This window comes from Cibotium barometz, chromosome 14, assembly GCF_041138505.1.
Source record: "Cibotium barometz isolate CiBa-2024 chromosome 14, ASM4113850v1, whole genome shotgun sequence".
NCBI classification, from domain to species: domain Eukaryota; kingdom Viridiplantae; phylum Streptophyta; class Polypodiopsida; order Cyatheales; family Cibotiaceae; genus Cibotium; species Cibotium barometz.
Window position 1 is genome coordinate 47,007,381 of NC_141059.1, and position 17,165 is coordinate 47,024,545.

At 44.4% G+C, this 17,165-nt stretch overlaps 2 protein-coding genes and 1 long non-coding RNA gene across 10 annotated transcripts in view; 1 reads left to right on the top strand and 2 right to left on the bottom strand.

Annotated features, from left to right (window-relative positions):
- LOC147632105 (uncharacterized) overlaps positions 1-17,165 on the top strand; it is a 188,095-nt gene that overhangs the window by 36,364 nt on the left and 134,566 nt on the right. The gene's annotated exons all lie outside the window — the stretch shown is intronic.
- Positions 1-17,165, bottom strand: part of LOC147632106 (protein TIC 22, chloroplastic-like) — a 117,633-nt gene that overhangs the window by 32,260 nt on the left and 68,208 nt on the right. For 6 of the 8 annotated variants that reach the window (XM_086808727.1, XM_086808734.1, XM_086808730.1 and 3 more), the window contains 2 exons: positions 9,427-9,489; positions 9,177-9,251 (listed from right to left, as the gene is read on the bottom strand). The exons of the other annotated variants lie outside the window; for them this stretch is intronic. In XM_086808727.1, coding sequence (XP_086664853.1) covers positions 9,177-9,251; positions 9,427-9,489 — 138 coding nt within the window. The remainder of the gene's footprint in view (positions 1-9,176; positions 9,252-9,426; positions 9,490-17,165) is intronic. 8 annotated transcript variants of the gene reach the window in all.
- Positions 11,753-16,853, bottom strand: LOC147632107 (uncharacterized). The gene is made up of 2 exons (XM_086808936.1): positions 16,673-16,853; positions 11,753-16,629 (listed from the first exon to the last, which is right to left on the bottom strand). The coding sequence occupies exons 1-2, from the start codon at positions 16,851-16,853 to the stop codon at positions 16,010-16,012; spliced, it is 801 nt and encodes a 266-aa protein (XP_086665062.1). The 3' UTR covers positions 11,753-16,009.

Consider the following 17,165-nt stretch of genomic DNA (forward strand, 5'->3'; position numbering starts at 1 on the left):
CAAGCTCCTGCAAAAACTCCCCATTTGATTTCAAAGCATTCCCCCCCCCCCACCCCACCTGTACATTATCAATTTCCATAGCAACAAATGGAGGGGTGGGTTTGTGAGTGTCCCAAAGTAAATAAAAACGATTGTGATTTCCCATTACACATGGGGCATAGATAATAGTGCCTAGCTGTTGAGCCAGGCCAAGCAATGCCTCGCTAAAGTTTACTAGAAAATTGACTACCTCAACCCAGACGGGACAATGATGCTTGATAAGCGCATGATAATCCTTGGTTGGAGTCCACGGGAGCACATAGACCATTTGCCTACCATAAAATAGTAATGATTATTCCAAGAGTTGATGTTTATATCTAGGATCTTTAAGCACCACTTCAAAGAATCCCCATGCAGCACAATATACTCCATCTACATAAGATCCTTCGAGCATATTTTTCAACCACTGAGCAATGTCAATAGCTGAAGGCATTTTTCCAAGAAAAAACAAGATAATTGCACTCTCAGAAAACTTCTTAACCTTGGGTAAGATTATCTATACACATATTTTCTATTTTAATGTGGGTTTAGACTTGTCCCATGCAGCTTGACTCTCCTGGAAATCATGATGCAAGACATACTACACATCAAGGTTTTCATGATGAAGCATTCAAGGGGCTGATTCTTTCAGCCGTTTAAGATCTTCACCCTTGCCATCCTCGAGAGTAGACATTCTCTTGAAAAACTCGCTGATCAACAGAATCCATGGAACAGAACATAACAAAACACTAACACAATCTTACAAACACACACACAATCCACGAGACAGAGCAGAAGCAAAGGCAAAAATGACAATCAGCAGGCGGGATAGAAACACACATAGAAGAAGAAAACAGACGGTGATGGGCAGCAGAAGAAAATGACTATAGGAGCAAGACTTGGGCAAGAAAGCAGGTGATGGCCCTTTTGGAAGCAAGAGTAGATAACAGCGAAGAGAGGAAGAGAGAAGCTGGAGAAGAGGTGATGCCCTTCTTTGATGCAAGAATAGGCGACGACCCAATAAGCAACAAGAAAGCACACAATGAGCAGGCGAGGAGCAAAAACATGCGCACACATGGACGGCGTTCTGAGATGCAACAGCAAGCAATGACCAGAAAACCAGTAGGAAAGTAGACGAACGAGCACGCGAGAACCAGAGCCGTGAACCCCACACACGCACACACACCACACTTTTTTTTGGGTGAAAACCATGCTTCTATTAACAATGACTTATGTACAATCTAGGAGATTGACTCAAGGCAAGTCATTAACTCAACTTAGCCATTGTCATGCATTATCAGATGTTGAACAGATGATATTGTGTGACGCTAAAGCCTACATCACTCTAGATGAGCAAAGGAAGATACAAAAATGGCAAGTAAGGTTGCGCCACAAACAAATTATAGACAACGGTTGCTCTTCCAAAGCCTTCTTCAAAAGTCTACATGCGGATAGACGAAGGCAAAAGATTTCTCGAACTAAAAAAAGCTAATGGTCATTGGACGAGCACAAAAGTTGAGTCGGCAAATACATGTGTGCAACATTTTGCTCGCATTTTTTAGCCTCCTTCACAAACCACGGTAGAAGTTCAGAATGCAAGGTGTGAATTCTTTGCATGTGTAAATCCTCTAACGTCTAATGGGGACCATACGTTTTGATGCATTGTTTGATGTTAATGAACTACAAGATGCATTGAAAGACATGGGTCACTGGAAATCTCCTGGATGGGACTCGCGTTGGAATTCTTCTTGGAGGATCTGAAGTACCCAATTCTGTATGTGATTAATGCTTCATGGATGAGCGGTGAAATGCTAGCTTCATGGAAAGAAGGATTGGTTACATTGGCTCTTAGAAAGGAATTGTGTGAAACGCTGAATGAATGGTGCCCAATTACTTTAATGCCTGTGATATATAAGTTGGCCACCAAAATGATAGCCAACCGCTTAGAGAGTGTTTTGTATGATGGATTGTATCCTCATTAATATGGTTTTGTGCCAAGAAGACAAATAATGGATAATATTGCTAATGCTTATATTGCTATGGAATATGCCAAATATAGAAGACAAGATGTGCTGATTGTGCAGGTGGATGTGGCGAAGGTGTTTGATACTGTGCAATGGAATTACATAGCTGACGTAATGGCTGCTCACAGACAGGACAGCTTCATGGCCTCCGGAATTCGGATGGAACTCACTTTATGACACAGGCCTATGCAGATGACTCTTTCTTCATGCCTAAAAATGATCCAACTCATCTCACATGCATCATGAGAGTTTTAGAGTTGTTTGGTAAGGGTACCGGACTTTACATAAATTTTGAAAAGTCAAAGTTGATTCCATTGCATATTGTATGGATTGGCATTGACTTCTATGGCCAAGACAAATAGTTCAGCCTAATCAAATCGTCACGCATCTTGGATACCCGCTGGGATGGGATACGACGGTTAAGAAAGCGGCACAATGGGCATTGCAGAGGCTTAAAGCAAAACTTTCTTATTGGAAGCTCTCAATGTAGCCCTTTACGCATTGTACAATCAATGATCATATGTTCAATTCCATTTGTCATTGCTTGTTTGGAGAAAGAAGGATTTGCATGCTTTCATGTCTGAAGCTTTGGAATTGTTCTAGACGACCAAGACAAATTAAAAAGCCTTGAGACTGTTTGCCATGCAATTGTGTTTGTTCGCCAAAGATGCATGGTGGTTTGAATATTCTTGACATTCACTACCATGTTTTGGCTCGAAAAGCTACCATGATTCCATTTTTTTTTGGCAAGTGCAACCATGGGCAATCATGCTGGCAGCTATATGTACAGGCATGAAAACTATGGTTTACAGAAATTAGGTGAATTCACATTGGAAAGTGGTGTTATGCCGTTTTGATGGTCGCATTGCGGGCTGTCCATATGCTACAAGAATAGTGCAAGATTGGAAGACTGCATTGAAAAACCTCAAATGAGTGGGACGTGACTTTCCAATTGGTAACTCTATGCAACTGGAAAGTTTGCACTGGTCCTCTTTGTTTGCAAAACCGCTAGCTATGCAAGAGCCACGTAAAGCATGCTTTTTAGCATCTTTGGGTATACACATGCTTCAGGATGTTGTGAATGATACACGGATTGACTGTGCTATCCTTTCCACAGGCATGCAACAAACATAACTAGGGTCTACATCACAGCCCGATATGGAGAAAGATTAAAAGATTATTGTAGCCATATGAACCATTGCCTCCACTGGTCGAAAATGATAGAATTCATGACTCGAAAGTAGAAGAGAAAACTCAAATGCAAGGGGATTATATTTGGATAAGATAACTCCAGCTAGCATGTATAATCATTTGCTGTCACCACCTTGGATTCATGCACATGGTGTAGGCCCAGCTGGGCGTGCCATGACAGATTCAACCATGTGTCCAAGAGATAATGATAGAGAGAGAGAGAGAAAGAAGAAAGAAAGATATATTAACGTCTACGAGAGGCCAAAGTCAGCCTATGAGACAAAAAAATAATACAACTGGTCATCGGAAGAAAAGAAAAAGAAAGAAAAGGAAAAGAAAGAAAAGAAAAAGTGTGCATGTGTCTGGATACAACTGTGAATCATCATGGATCGGTGGAGCCCATATACAAACAATATAAAGGGGGGTGGCGATGTGGATGGAGAGAGAGGGGAATAGGGATCTTGCACAGTACACCACACTGAGCGGGAAAAAGGCCCCGCTCCCTTTCAGGAATTTATTCAGGAACAATCCACAGACACGTTGGCCAGGATATTTACAAAGAATGAATACAAAAGCAAACAAATATGCCGATGTAGAATACCTACGTCGAAGTCGGTGTCGAGGCACAAGATCTCTGATGCCTAGCACACCACGGGGTTGACCCACAAGAATCTCTCACCGGGCTAGTACCATATCCAATATCCAGATCCAAATCCAAGTCCAAGTCTTAATCCAAATCCAATGAATCCAAGTCCAAATCCAAATCCAAGTCCAAGTCCAAGTTCCAATCCAAGTCCAAGTCCAAGTGTAGGTCCAGGTCCAGGTCCAGATCCAGATCAAAATCCAAGTCCAGGTCCATTCTACCTCCAATCCAATGATCAAGTCCAAGTTCTAGTTTTTTAGTCTAGATCCAAGCCCAAGTTTAAGTCCAAGTTCCAAGTTCCAAGTTCCAAGTTCAAGTTCAAGTTCAAGTTCAAGTTCAAGTTCAAGTCCAAGAATCACTCGCTCATCCCATGAGTAATCTCCACAACTTCTACAACCTTGTCGATGAAGGAAACCATGGAAAAGCTCTTTCTAGCAAGAACACTGATATAAAACCTGTTTTAATAGTTTTCGAAGGATAAAAACCTTCAAAACGCAGCTCTGCACATGTCCGTCCAGCAGTTTTAGAATTTCTGAAATTTTTAGAGTTTCAGTGCGTACAGCAATGTCCGTACAGCTATACGGATCTGTACAGTCATACCGACAGATGATGACATGGCACTGCAGTTGATGAAGGCGCTCTAAGTCAGCGAGCAACGATGAAAAACTCCATTTTTTGGTTCATGATCAAGAAGATGATGGAGAAGATGACCTCCAAGCTTCTACAAAGATGGCAACGCCTTAATGATGAAGAGGTTGTTCTCCAACTTGATGCTCAAGAGAGGCTCATGCTTCTTTTATACTTAGGGAAGCCTTCCTTATTTGCCAAAAAGTGATGCTTTTGTCTTTTACTTTGCTTTTGGTCTTTTAAATAGTAAAATATTACTCAACTTTAGTCAAAAGTTCTTGTTTTGCTTTTCTAGCTTCAGGGCCTTGCTTTTTGGCCCTGGGACTGCTTTTTGAAAAAGCGGCTTTTAGCTCTTTGGTCCAACTCAGTCTCCTCTTTTGAATGGTGCCCTTGGCTCGCAGTCAACCCTGTTTGACTTTTTTTGCTTTTTCTTGCTTTTTGACCAAGAATGGTGCCTTTTTCTTAATCAAACATGGTAACCCTTATGGGGTGTGCAAAAGAGTGAAAGATGGTGGAAAAAACAACTTCGGAGTATATGGAGAAACAAACTGCCTTCAAAGCAAAGATTGTTTCTTGGGCAATGTTTGGTGGATGTCCTACCTGTTGCAGAGATGCTTGGTAAAAGATGGATAGCTTGAGTCACCTGTTGTAGATGTGGAGCTCGGTCTGAAATTGCTCGTCTATTATGGCATTGTTTGAAGACAAGAGAATTTCTTTGAAGATTGGCTAATGATATCTCAGGTTGCTTCCCTAGAAAGCAATATGGGAAGCATTTCTAGATATTTGGGACTCGTATGCCCAACTCTCCTAATTTTGATTTCTTCTACCTATGGACTAGATATTGGACTTTATGGACAATATGGAAGATGAGAAACAATGCTATGTTTGGGCACACGCCTCTCCAGGCACACGCACGCAGACACACACACACACACACACATATATATATATATCTATATGTATGTATGTATGTATGTATGTATATGTATATGTGTGTATATACATATGTGTGTGTATATGTGTGTGTGTGTGTACACAATGCACACACTTTTTTTTTGTGAAACCACTATTTATATTAAATAGTAAACTAAGTGCGCGCGCGCACACACACACACACATATATATATGTATATATATACACACATACACATTTATAAGTGTGTGTATACACACACGTACATACATACATACATACATACATGTGTGTGTGTGTGTGTGTGTGTGTGTGTGTATTCACATATATACTTTACGGTTTTTTCTCCTAAAGCGAGGTCAACCACAATCTACACTGACCTAGCATTGGCAACGCACAGGGAGTGACATTTTCTCCAAATCATTTTTCCTCAACATGAGGATGACACATACGTGGAGAGCAACCACCAAGATTCATGGTTTGTGATTCCAAAAGCAAAGTTTACAGGTTACAAAAGGCACTCTACGAGCTAAAACAAACCCGAGCATGGTACCAGAGGATTGAGTGTTGGTCTCTTATGTGGTCCTTCACACGTGAATTTAAAAGTCTTTTGTGAGCGAGAAAAGTATATAGTCAGCGTTCTCTATGTAGATGACCTCATATTTACATGGAATCACCAAAAAAAGATCTCATAGACACAGCGGCACATAGTGCAAAGTTTTAGTCGACAGATCTTGGACTCATGCATTATTGTTTTGGGATTCAAGTTTGGCAAGAGCAAGATAATTTTCATCTCTTAGCACAAATATGCAAGTGAGATACTCAAGGCATTTGGCATGACTGAATGCAAGGCAACTTTTAACCCAATGGAGGTTGATCTCATGCTGTCCATCAAAGACACTTTAAACCTTGTGGATGAGACCTTATACAAGAAACTCGTTGTGGTAGTCTTATCTTCTTATGTAATACTAGACCAAACATCAGTTTTTTATGTTGGTGTTTTCAGCAAGTTCTCCAACAAACCCTGGGAGAATCATTGAAAAGCAAGTATACAGGTGTTGAGATACATCCAAGGTACTCAAGAGTACGACATCACCTATGCTGTAGGCAAGACCCTCAATGGATTTTGTGACTCAGATTGGGCGGGTTATTTGGACACCAGACACTTTAACACGGTATTGTTTTTTTCTTGATTCAGGATGCATTTCTTGAATCAGTAAGAAACATCCCATTGTTACACTTCAGAGACTGAGTACAAAGTTGCATGTTTTCCATCATGTGAGGCATTGTGGCTAAGAAGGATTCTATAGGATATGGGTGTGGTGCAGAAGCAGTGCTAGAGTTGCATTGCCATTGCTCGGAATCCTCTGTTTCATGCTCACACAAAACGTATTGAGTTTCATTATCACTTTGTGCGCAAGCTCATCATGTTCAGGGAGGTCAATATGGTTACGACCCGACAAGAGAGAATTGTGTATACATCTTCACGAAGGCTCTTAGTAGGGACTAGATAGAGCGGCATCTTCAATTGTCTAGGCACCGGCTAGCTCATGTTTGTATGGCCCCCATTATAAAGAGTAGCCATGGTTGAGCAGCTCGTGCACCCAGCATCTCCGTATTCACACGTGAAGGTGGCATAGAAGACCAACCGGTTTAGATATGGCTTGGATTACATTTGGTGCACTGCAAAGTAGGCTACATGCTACAGTAGACCGCTATCTCATAACAATCTAGACGTGACGATTTAGAGATCGCTTAGATTAGATTTGGCACACTACCAAGTAGGCTACATGCTAACTAGACCGTTATCCCATAGCAATGAAGACATGGAATACGCAGACTTTACTCTTGGACATCCTTTCCTAACATTGTGGACCCCAAGGGGACCCAAGAAGAGCTCAAATGACCGTGTGAGTTGGGGCTATTGCATGGCTATTTCTAGTACATCTTTATGGGCCAAGTCTACACCACGAACGATAGCACCGGCTATGATCATGGACTTATGCGAACATGTCATGGTGTCCCGTGTATATAAGCCTATGTAGATACACGACCAATCCCTTCTCCACAAAGTTCATTAGTTATCACCGTGAGTGTACTCCCTAGCTTCTACTAGCATACAACCTTTGTCTTAGTAGTTCAGGACCAACCATCAAAGCTCCTTTCACAGGAGCACACAGATGTAGGGCTTTGCCACCTATTGTATCACTTCAGTAATACAATGTTCTTCTCTATCTCTATTATTGTGCAATTTGAGTTTTAAATTTTTGTGATGTGCAAGATCCTTTTTCTTGTGAGTGTTCTCTTGTATACGTTGCACGTTGTATTTACCATCCTTATACACTCCACGTTGTATCCTCTTACACTTTTTTGCCATCCTTTACAAGAGCACACAAGTGTGGGACTTTGCCATCTATTCATAGTTGCCAAACGTTTTTAAAACCGGAACTATTAAATGAGTTTTATACTTTTAAAAAACGTTTTTTATTTTTGGAAAAGTTTTTAAAATAAGTTTTTTATTCATTAATTTTTTTAAGCTATAATTATGGCCTGTATATATAGTTATTAAGCCTAGGAGCCATAGATTTCATGTATAAAAGTTAAACTTGTGCATAAAAACTCAAGAGTGAACAATTTGAAGCCTATGGCTATCATAATTCATTAAATGATAATGATAATGCATTCACATGGCCCCAAGACCCCATGGGTCTGGTGGCGGCAATGCCATTCAACATTAACTTTAATATTTATTTACCAATGACCTTTCAACATCAAGCATTCATGTAAAAAAAGCGCATCCCAAAAAAAAAATTTAGTTATTTTTTTAAACACCGTCTTTAAAAAAACGCATCCCAAACATTGGGACGTTTTGAAACGTACACATTTTTTATTTTTTCAAAAAAATGCATTTTTTTCCAACTATGCATCTATTGTATCACTTCAGTAATACAGTATTCTTCTCTATCTCTATTATTGTGCAATTTGAGTTTTAAATTTTTGTGATGTGAAAGATCCTACTTGTGAGTATTCTCTTGTATACACTCACATGTATCCTCTTACACGGCCAATTCCTTCTCCACATAGTTCATCAATCATCACTGTGAGTTTACTCCCTAGCTTCTACTACCATACAGCCTCTATCTTCGCAGTTTTGGATAAGCCATCGAAGCTCCCTTCACAGAAGCACACAGGAATGGGGCTTTGCCATCTATTGTATCACTTCAATAATACAATATTCGTCTCTATCTCTGTTATTGTGTAATTTGAGTTTTGAATTTTTTTGTGAAAGATCCTACTTCTTGTGAGTGTTCTCTTGTATACACTGCACGTTGTATCCTCTTACACTTTTTTACCATCCTTGGCACCAGCCGTGGCTAAGTTCTTTAATAGAATTACTTGCCCGAGCTTGGACTGTCAAGAAGACTACCCCATCTATTGATTACAAACCCAATGGATCAACCCATGTTGTCATACTTGATGCACTTAGAGAAAAGGTAGGTACAAATAAGGCAGGATATGATCATTACCAGTCCATCTTGGAAAGTTGGACTACACAATTACACACTAAACTGTCATTGATGAAGCCAAGCATAGATGGGTACATATATCACTGATGCTGTGTGAATTCCAACAGAGCCTCCTCACAGCCTCACAGACTCAACCCATCAAGATAGATTGATGGCAGTTAGAGGTAGAGAAACTAGTTAGCTAGGCCTACGAAGAAGCTGTGAACAATGAATAACCATTATCAAGCACCAACCTGCAGAGCATTCTTCACTTGTTGTGGATCAGGCAGAAATCTGAATGCTATCCCTTCAGCATTGAGCTTGTACACCTGTACTTTCAAATCCACAAAAAGACTTAGAAATAACCCTGACCATCTTTAAAATATCACTGAATGATTCTTTTTTCTGCAAAAAGAGGATCTTTTTTTTCTTAAGCTGACAAAGTTACTTTTTACACTTACAGCTGCAATAGAAGTTTAAAAAAGCAGTGACCATAAAACTCACCTTGTTAAGAGAAACAGCAACAACCCTAGCTCCCTGTCCTGCCAGTGGTTCTCTGGCCTTTACCTGCATGTTTTGGGATTCAATACTCAATTTTCTTTTTTATCTTGGAAAAAAGATCCACCATATGCATGTTCTAGATTTTGATTACAAAAATTATTCCAGTACAGGATGGGGATAGCCTTTTTCTTTTGGATTCTTTATATTAAAAACAGTTGCATGTCTCCATGTTTCATATTGCCAGTCAATTATACAATTTTCTCCTTCGTCTAAAAAAGTTTTATTCCACCAAAACAATAGCTGCTAAGGTCACAACATGACCAACACCCATATAATCTCTCATACTTTCCATTTAGTATGACACGTGTATCCCTGCCCATGAAGATGCATGTGAGAGTTTTGAATTTGTTTCCTTTGGCCTCAGATTGGGATGAAATTAAGCTTGAACTTACCCTAACCTCTATGTATTGCAGACGTTGGCAAAAGCATCCTCTCTTGAAACTCGAGGTGCCCAGGGGACTAGGGCCTTTGACACACTTGTTGATACCATCAATGCATGTTAAAACATTTAAACATGGCCACAGCCTTAACACATATCCATCATCACTTTGCATAAAACATAAAAGCTGGACAAAATATCCACAAATGCTGAAAATGGAGCTTGCACATGTGACACCACATAGAGGCCGGAATGGGCCGACCCCCCACCCCCCCCCTTGGAGTATTTTATTACCCAAGGAGAATAATATCATGTACAAGCTTCGAGGGCCTTACTCTCCCCACGGGAGATGCTGGATTAACCATATACAAATGCCATAACACAGCCCAACACCCACGAGGCTGCCAACCCGGAACACAGGCTGTAGAAATGTCGAGCCAACAATTTAATCCAAATACCTCCGTGTGGTTATTGATTCTTTCCCAAAAACCACGGGTCTTCATGTAATAGAGCTGGTACAACAAGTACAACTCTCCATTCAGCCGGTACAAGTACAATGGTTGGTACAACCAATACAATGGTTGGTATAGCAAGTACAATGCCTGGTACAACTAGTACAGGAAGTACAAGGATTGCTACAACAAGTATAGTGGCTAGAAATCATAATAAAATGATTAAATACCCTTGCCTTCAGTATTTCTTCGTGATGGAAGCCTCCAAAACAGTCCCCAACAGCCGGTATACTTCATGGGCAGCCTTCAAGAGAGAGAAAGAAAGAAAGAAAAAAGCTGTATTAACGTCTACTAGAGGCCAAACTCGACCTATGAGACAAATCAATGTACAACTGTCAATGTCTTCTGGATGTCCAGAAAAAAAAGGACAAAATGAACATGAAATAAAATATGAAAGTACTGAGCTAGGGGGGGGTGTGATGGATGGAGCACTACTGCTAGAGGCTCAATATGCAACCTATATGCGCAGGGTATACAAGAATGCAATACAGATCTGTCTAGCTCCAACCAGTACCATAATGGGGGTGTAATATGTGATACATAGGTGATGGCGAGGCAAAAATACCTCGGAGCATGATCTCTGGGTGTGAGTGTAAGTGAGCTAGCCGCTCCTCGATATGGTGCTGATGTCGAGCCCATATCTCTGTGATCTCCCTCTGATGTAGTCTAGGAGTCTGGTGCTCTCGGTCTCCGTCTGGCTCGGAGGTCCGCAGCGCGCTGAAGTGTAACCCCCTCCTGTGTCAAGATAGGCACTGGGATAGATCTCTAGAAGAAATCAGTGAGCTAGGGCTGTCGCCCACCTCTCCCTGTGGTATGAGTCCGTAGCAGTGTCTCTCTGTGGCGCTGTGCCTCTAGCAAGAACTGGCCAAATCTGCGCTGGTCTGTGGACTCCATGATCTGGCGGAGTGAGGGATGTGCACTGAAGATGGTGGTGTATCTCTCTCTAATGACACTATATGCTCTGCATCTGCATACATAATGTTACTCACTCTCAACCTCCTCCTGGCATAGTCTGCATATCCTCTCTGCTCTGGGGATCCGTGCTGCCCTACCTGCCTCAATCTCAAGCTGGTGTGATGACACTCTGAGTTGGCCAATCACCACTCGGGCACTGTGAGGCATGTACACATCCATGTATCCAGGTCTCTGTATGAATCCATCCGCTAAGATGCCCATAAACCGATCTCTGTAGTATAGCATCTTCGGCGGTAGAGGCTGACTGGGTGTAATCCAAGTCTCTTGAGTGTTCTGAAGGTAAGTATCTAGCCTCACAATACATCAGTAGGAGGCATCCGGAAGCAGCAACTAGAGAGAGTGGGGAGCTAATGCTACTAGTCAAAATGGGGTACATGAGTACATGGATACATGAATATGGGGGAGTACAAAAGTGACAGTGAGTACAACAGTATATGGCTGGAGTCATAATCATCCTAGGAGCTTTAGCATGGGTCTCTGCCGGATGGCTTGGATATCTGCCATAGTGAGATGCCTGGTCGGACGAGCCCGATGCCTCGCAATGATGCTCTGAATCCTCTGGTGTAGGCACCGTTTCCGATGTGAGGATCCGCGAACCCTCGGGCGTCTAGATCTGCCCAACTGGATAGCTCTCTCAACTAGAGTCCCACGGGGTGCCCGACTGCTGGGCTGTCGGCTGTGTGTCCTCCCGGGTAGTCCCTCTAAAGAAGTCAGTAATCTGTCTCTGTGTGGACTCTCTGCCAGTCGGGCGTCTGCTCCTGATAATGGACTCTCTGAGCCTGCGGATCTCCAGGAGATAAAAACCCAAGCATCGCTGATCACAATAGTCCATGACTCTAGCCAGTGGTCCAAATCCCTCTCTGAAAAGGCAATGGTAGCGCCCTCGAATCTCATAATATGCTGTGCAACGACAGATGTAGTGCTCTTTCGTCTCTGGCTCTATCCAACAAATCTGACAAATCCTGTCCCCTGGAGGATGCCTCTAAATCTGCCTGTCTCTATCTCTAACTGATGTGAGGAGGTGCGGATCTACCCAATGGCGCACCTCAATCCATGAGACAGATGGGTATCCATGTAGCTCGGTCTAAGTATAAAGCCATCCTCAGTGGTGCGGAGAAGATGGTCTCTATAGAAAGCCATCTTCGTCCCCAACTCCTGTGAGGGCTCTAGCCATGTCCTCCTAGTGTCCAACTGAATGAGGTCCTATCTGATGACTCTACTAATCTCAGAATGTGTCAAGGTGAGAGAGGGTGCCTCCAGAGCATAGTCACAGGGGACGGAGGGGACGGACCCTTGGAACGGGGGGACGCCGTCCCGGGAACATTGTGGGACGGGGACGGACGGACGACCCCAGCTGAGCGTCCCTCACAAGGGACGGCGTTCCGGGGACGGATCCAGGAGGGAACGGTTGTGGGGGACGGCTGCATGGGAACGATTTGGGCAATGGTCACATTTTTGACCTTTTTTTTTGGCCGTTTGGGAGGGGCTTTTCATGGGCCTTTAGCCTTGGCCCATAGGCCTTGGCCTCTCTCTTGCCTCCCTCCCTATAAGAAGACACACACACACACACTCCCTCTCACACTTCAAGCTTTACCTTCACACGCACACACACACTCTCTCTCCCTCAAGCGGCAAGCCTCAAGGGCCAAGGTCTCAAGTTTCAAGCTCTCACACAAGCAAGCTGTAGCCTCTCAAGACACACTCTCCCTCACACACACTCTCTCTCAACTGTCAAGCTTCACACACACACACACACACACACACTCCCACCCATCCTCACAGTTCTCCCTCAACTTTCAAGGCTCAAGCCTCACTCTCTCTCTCTCTCTCTCTCTCTCTCTCTCTCTCTCTCTCAAGCTATCAAGTGACAAGGAGGCATCCATCATCCATGGCATCCTCCTCGTGGCAGTGGCTCTTCAAGTTCCAACTACCCATAGAAGGACGACGGGATGGACATGGTGAGGTCAATCACACCCCATCCCCTCATGGAGGTGGTGCACAGCCATGGACATGCAAGCTTTGCCCGTATAGGCGAGTGGGTGGTACTGACAAAGTAATTTTTAAGTGTCGTTCCTACCCCCGTACCCGTTCCCTACATATGGTCGTCCCCCGTCCCGTCCCCGTCCCCATCCCCCGTTACCGTCCCCCGTCCCTTGTGACTATGCTCCAGAGAGTACTGGAAGGGTGGAAGTCTGTCTAAACTGAACCCGTGGAGCTCAAACCAGGATGCTATCTGCGCATACCAACATGAAGTGTCTCCCTCCATGGCTAGCTCATGAGAGGACTCTAAAGCAAGTCGTGCATACCGGTGTCGGCGGGAAGCTCCCAGGTGCTATGAATGAAGGACACTGATCTGGCAAGAGCCTCGACTACGATCGGTGGTGCTCCCATCTCGGCTCTAATAATCTCATGGGGTACCGAGGCCTTAGCCCGAATCATCCTGGAGATCATGGACACAAGTAGTCTCTCCATCGATCTCCATCCATCGTATGTGCATCCTGATCGACTGTGACGATCTAGGCTAGGCCCCCAGATCTGTACTCCATATAGCATAGCCGATGTGACCAACGTGTCAAAAAGCCACAGCTTAGTGCGTGGCTCCTGAAACTGTACCTGTGAGCACATCCTCTCTAGACCTCCTAGTGCTGCATATCCTCTAGTCAATCTGGCCTCTGTTGCCCCCCTCATGGAAAATGTGGGCCCAGTGAACACCACTCCAAGATATGTGTATGAGTCAACATACTCCACTGTCTCCTGCCCATATGTGAAAATAGGCGCTGATCTCCAAACCCACTCAGCTGTAGTGTTAAACACCATAACCTAGGTCTTACCAAGGTTAACTGAGAGCCCACTGTCCTATGCATAAGCATGTAAAGTATCCAAGTGCCTCTGCATACCCTCTGGTGAGTCTGCTATAAGCACAATATCATCAACATCATATAAGAGCAGAGGTATCCAAGTGCCAGCCAACTGGGCTCCTTTGTCCCCTCGTGTCCCAATATAATCAGAGATCTCATCAATGTATAGTCCAAATAGAGTCGGAGAGAGCGGGCAGCCCTGTTTCACCCCTATAGTGGAGTGTACTGGCTGGGAGAGACCCTCTGAAGTCCGCACCTGCCCAACTACTGTCTCATAAAGTGCCATAATACCCCAAATGAGCTCACATGGAACCCCCAAGTCTTGCAGCCTGCGCATCAGTCTAGCTCTGGGCACTGTGTCAAAGGCCTTGCGGAAATCCACAAAGCCACAGCAGATCCTCCTCCCATGTGCTCTGCCCTCCTCAATGATAGCCCTGAGGGTGGCTGCTCTGGTACTGTGTAGAGGGAGGCTGCATACTCGCCCCATGTATCTGGAGAGGTAATGGCCGGAGGCGGGGGGTGCTCTCTAAGCAATCTCCACGCCTCCCCAGAATCCTGACTCAAAAACAACTCATAGATGTCTCTCTCCAGTCGAGCTAAGAATGCTCTCTTCTTCCGCCGAATGAGGGATCGGAAGATGATGCGTGACTGTCTATATGTAGTAACACCTGTGGCCACCTCTCTCTGTAGCCGAGCTCTGAGCTCCCTACAGTCATCATCATACCAACTATTCTGGGGCATGCTCCCAGGACGTGGTCGTACTGTGGGCTGCGTGTGTGGGAAGGCCGTCGCTGCAGCTGTATGTAAAGCCTCTGTCAGGATCTCTGTGAGCTCTGCTAATGGCCTCTGTGGGTCCTCTGCACTCAACAAGCTGTAGATCTCTGTGGTGTATACTCCATCAGTCTCTCTACAGAAGGTATATCTCGGGTGATAGGAGGACTGCCCAACCTGGAGGGTACTATAGTGGAAATCCACCGTAAAGGAGAGAAGTGCATGATCCACCGTAACTCCGATGTGGGCCTGGGACCAATCACAAAATCCTGGATACTCGGGATGAAGGTTGGCGAGGCTAGAACATAATCCACTATGCTGGCCCCATGTCTGTGTGGAAAGCAAGTAAAGCCACTGGCAAGTGGATACCTCTCTAGGCCATTTAAAATGGCCAGCCCATGTGCAGTCCCCCTCTCCAAAAGGTATCTCCCATACTCAGTACACTCCACCTCATCCTATGATCTCTGGGTCAAGCACATCTCCTCCACATCTATCTCTCTCAACATCACCTCCGAAGTGTCAAAGAAGGAGGTCTGGTACTGAGCCGTTCGAGCATTGAAGTCCCCAAGTATGATAACATCTCCCTCCCTAGAGAACTCCCATATGTCCTCATCTAGAATCATATATGGAGATTGCCCCTTGGGCGCTGCATAATGAGATGTGCTGGGTGGAAAGTAACATACAGCAATGTATAGGGGTCTACCCTCATCTGCCCTCACTCTGACCCACATGTACCTCGTGCTCTCATCACGGCGCATAACATGGATGAGTGGCTGAAGCTCCTCTCTAAAAAGAACTGCAACTCCTTCAAATCCGCGACCACCATGCTTCGAACGGGCCTCCTGTCTACAAGTCGTCTCCCATCTGTATCCCGCCACTCTCGATAATGTGCTGCATGGGGCCTGATGTGTCTCCGAGTAGAAGATGATGTCCCTATCTCTGAAGCTGTCCTCAAAGGCCCCCACATCCAGTCTCAATGCTCCGTTGTTCCATACTGCAAGTCTCAGACTGGTCCCATAGGTCTCGCACCGTCAGGTGGTGCGTCTCTCCAGTATCACCACTCTGCCTCCTCTGTAAAATGCTAGCTTCCCTTTTTCTCTGGCTGCCCTAATCTCTGGCATGCACTCCCTCATATGTTCTAGCTGTGCCAAGGTGAGGTCATCTCCTAAAAAGATGCCCGTTTTCTTAAGGGCGGAGCGCTTGGCCAAGAAATCCTTCTTGGCCTCCAAGGTGGGAAAGCGTAAGATGAGAGCTCTCTCCTTCGAGCTCTCTCCTCCATTCTTGTCTTTCTTGCCCACTCTCCAAGCCCTCGTGTGTGTAGGCCTCCAAATGCCCATGCGTGTGTATAAATCTTTGGCTTCCTCCTCTACATTGTCACCGTCCTTAAGCCCTGTGATCCGCACATGAAGTTCCCTTGTCTTTCTTCTTTGTTCCTCCTCAATGGTTAGGTTGATAATCTTCGAGGTAGATGTGCTTTCGGCCTCCTTGTTCTTACCTCTCTTGACCACTTCTATCCATTTCTCCGTTTCATCTACTTGCTTTTGCGTGTTCCTGAGCACCTTCACCCGCGAGGAGGTCTCCCGAGCCTTCTTTTCTTCTCCCTCTTGAAGTGTTCTCACTTGGGCCTTGATGGTGTTCAGCTCCTCCCATCATGACCGGCTGAATTTCACCTTCCTCAAGCTTATGTTGAGCACGTGCTTCTTCTATCTCTATCTTGAGATTTGCGATCTCTGCATCTTGGGTTGCTATCCGCGCTTCAAGTTTCTTGACTTTGTCGAGAAGGCTCCGGTTGACCATATTAATTGCATTGTCCGTCTCTTTCTTGTGTTGTTGGATGGCTGCCTTGATCAAGTGTTCAATGTCGATCCTCTCCATCTTGTCTTGGGCTGAAAAAGGCTGGTTTCGGGTTAAAAATTAATTAACCCTTGGCCATAGGAAGAGCTCTGTGCGTGTCTGCATAACGCTTCCCACAGAGTGAGAGGCCAGAGGCGGCTACACGAGCGAGCGAAGGAGGCGAAGCGAAAAAAGCGAAGTGAGAAAGAGAGAGAGAAATGAAATGAAATGAAATGTTATAACGTCTTCAAAAGGCCAAAGTGACCTATGAGACCAAAGTTACAACCATGTGACATCTGATACACTGTCTGGAAAAGAAAAGAAAGAACTAAGTATCTAGCCCCACAATACATC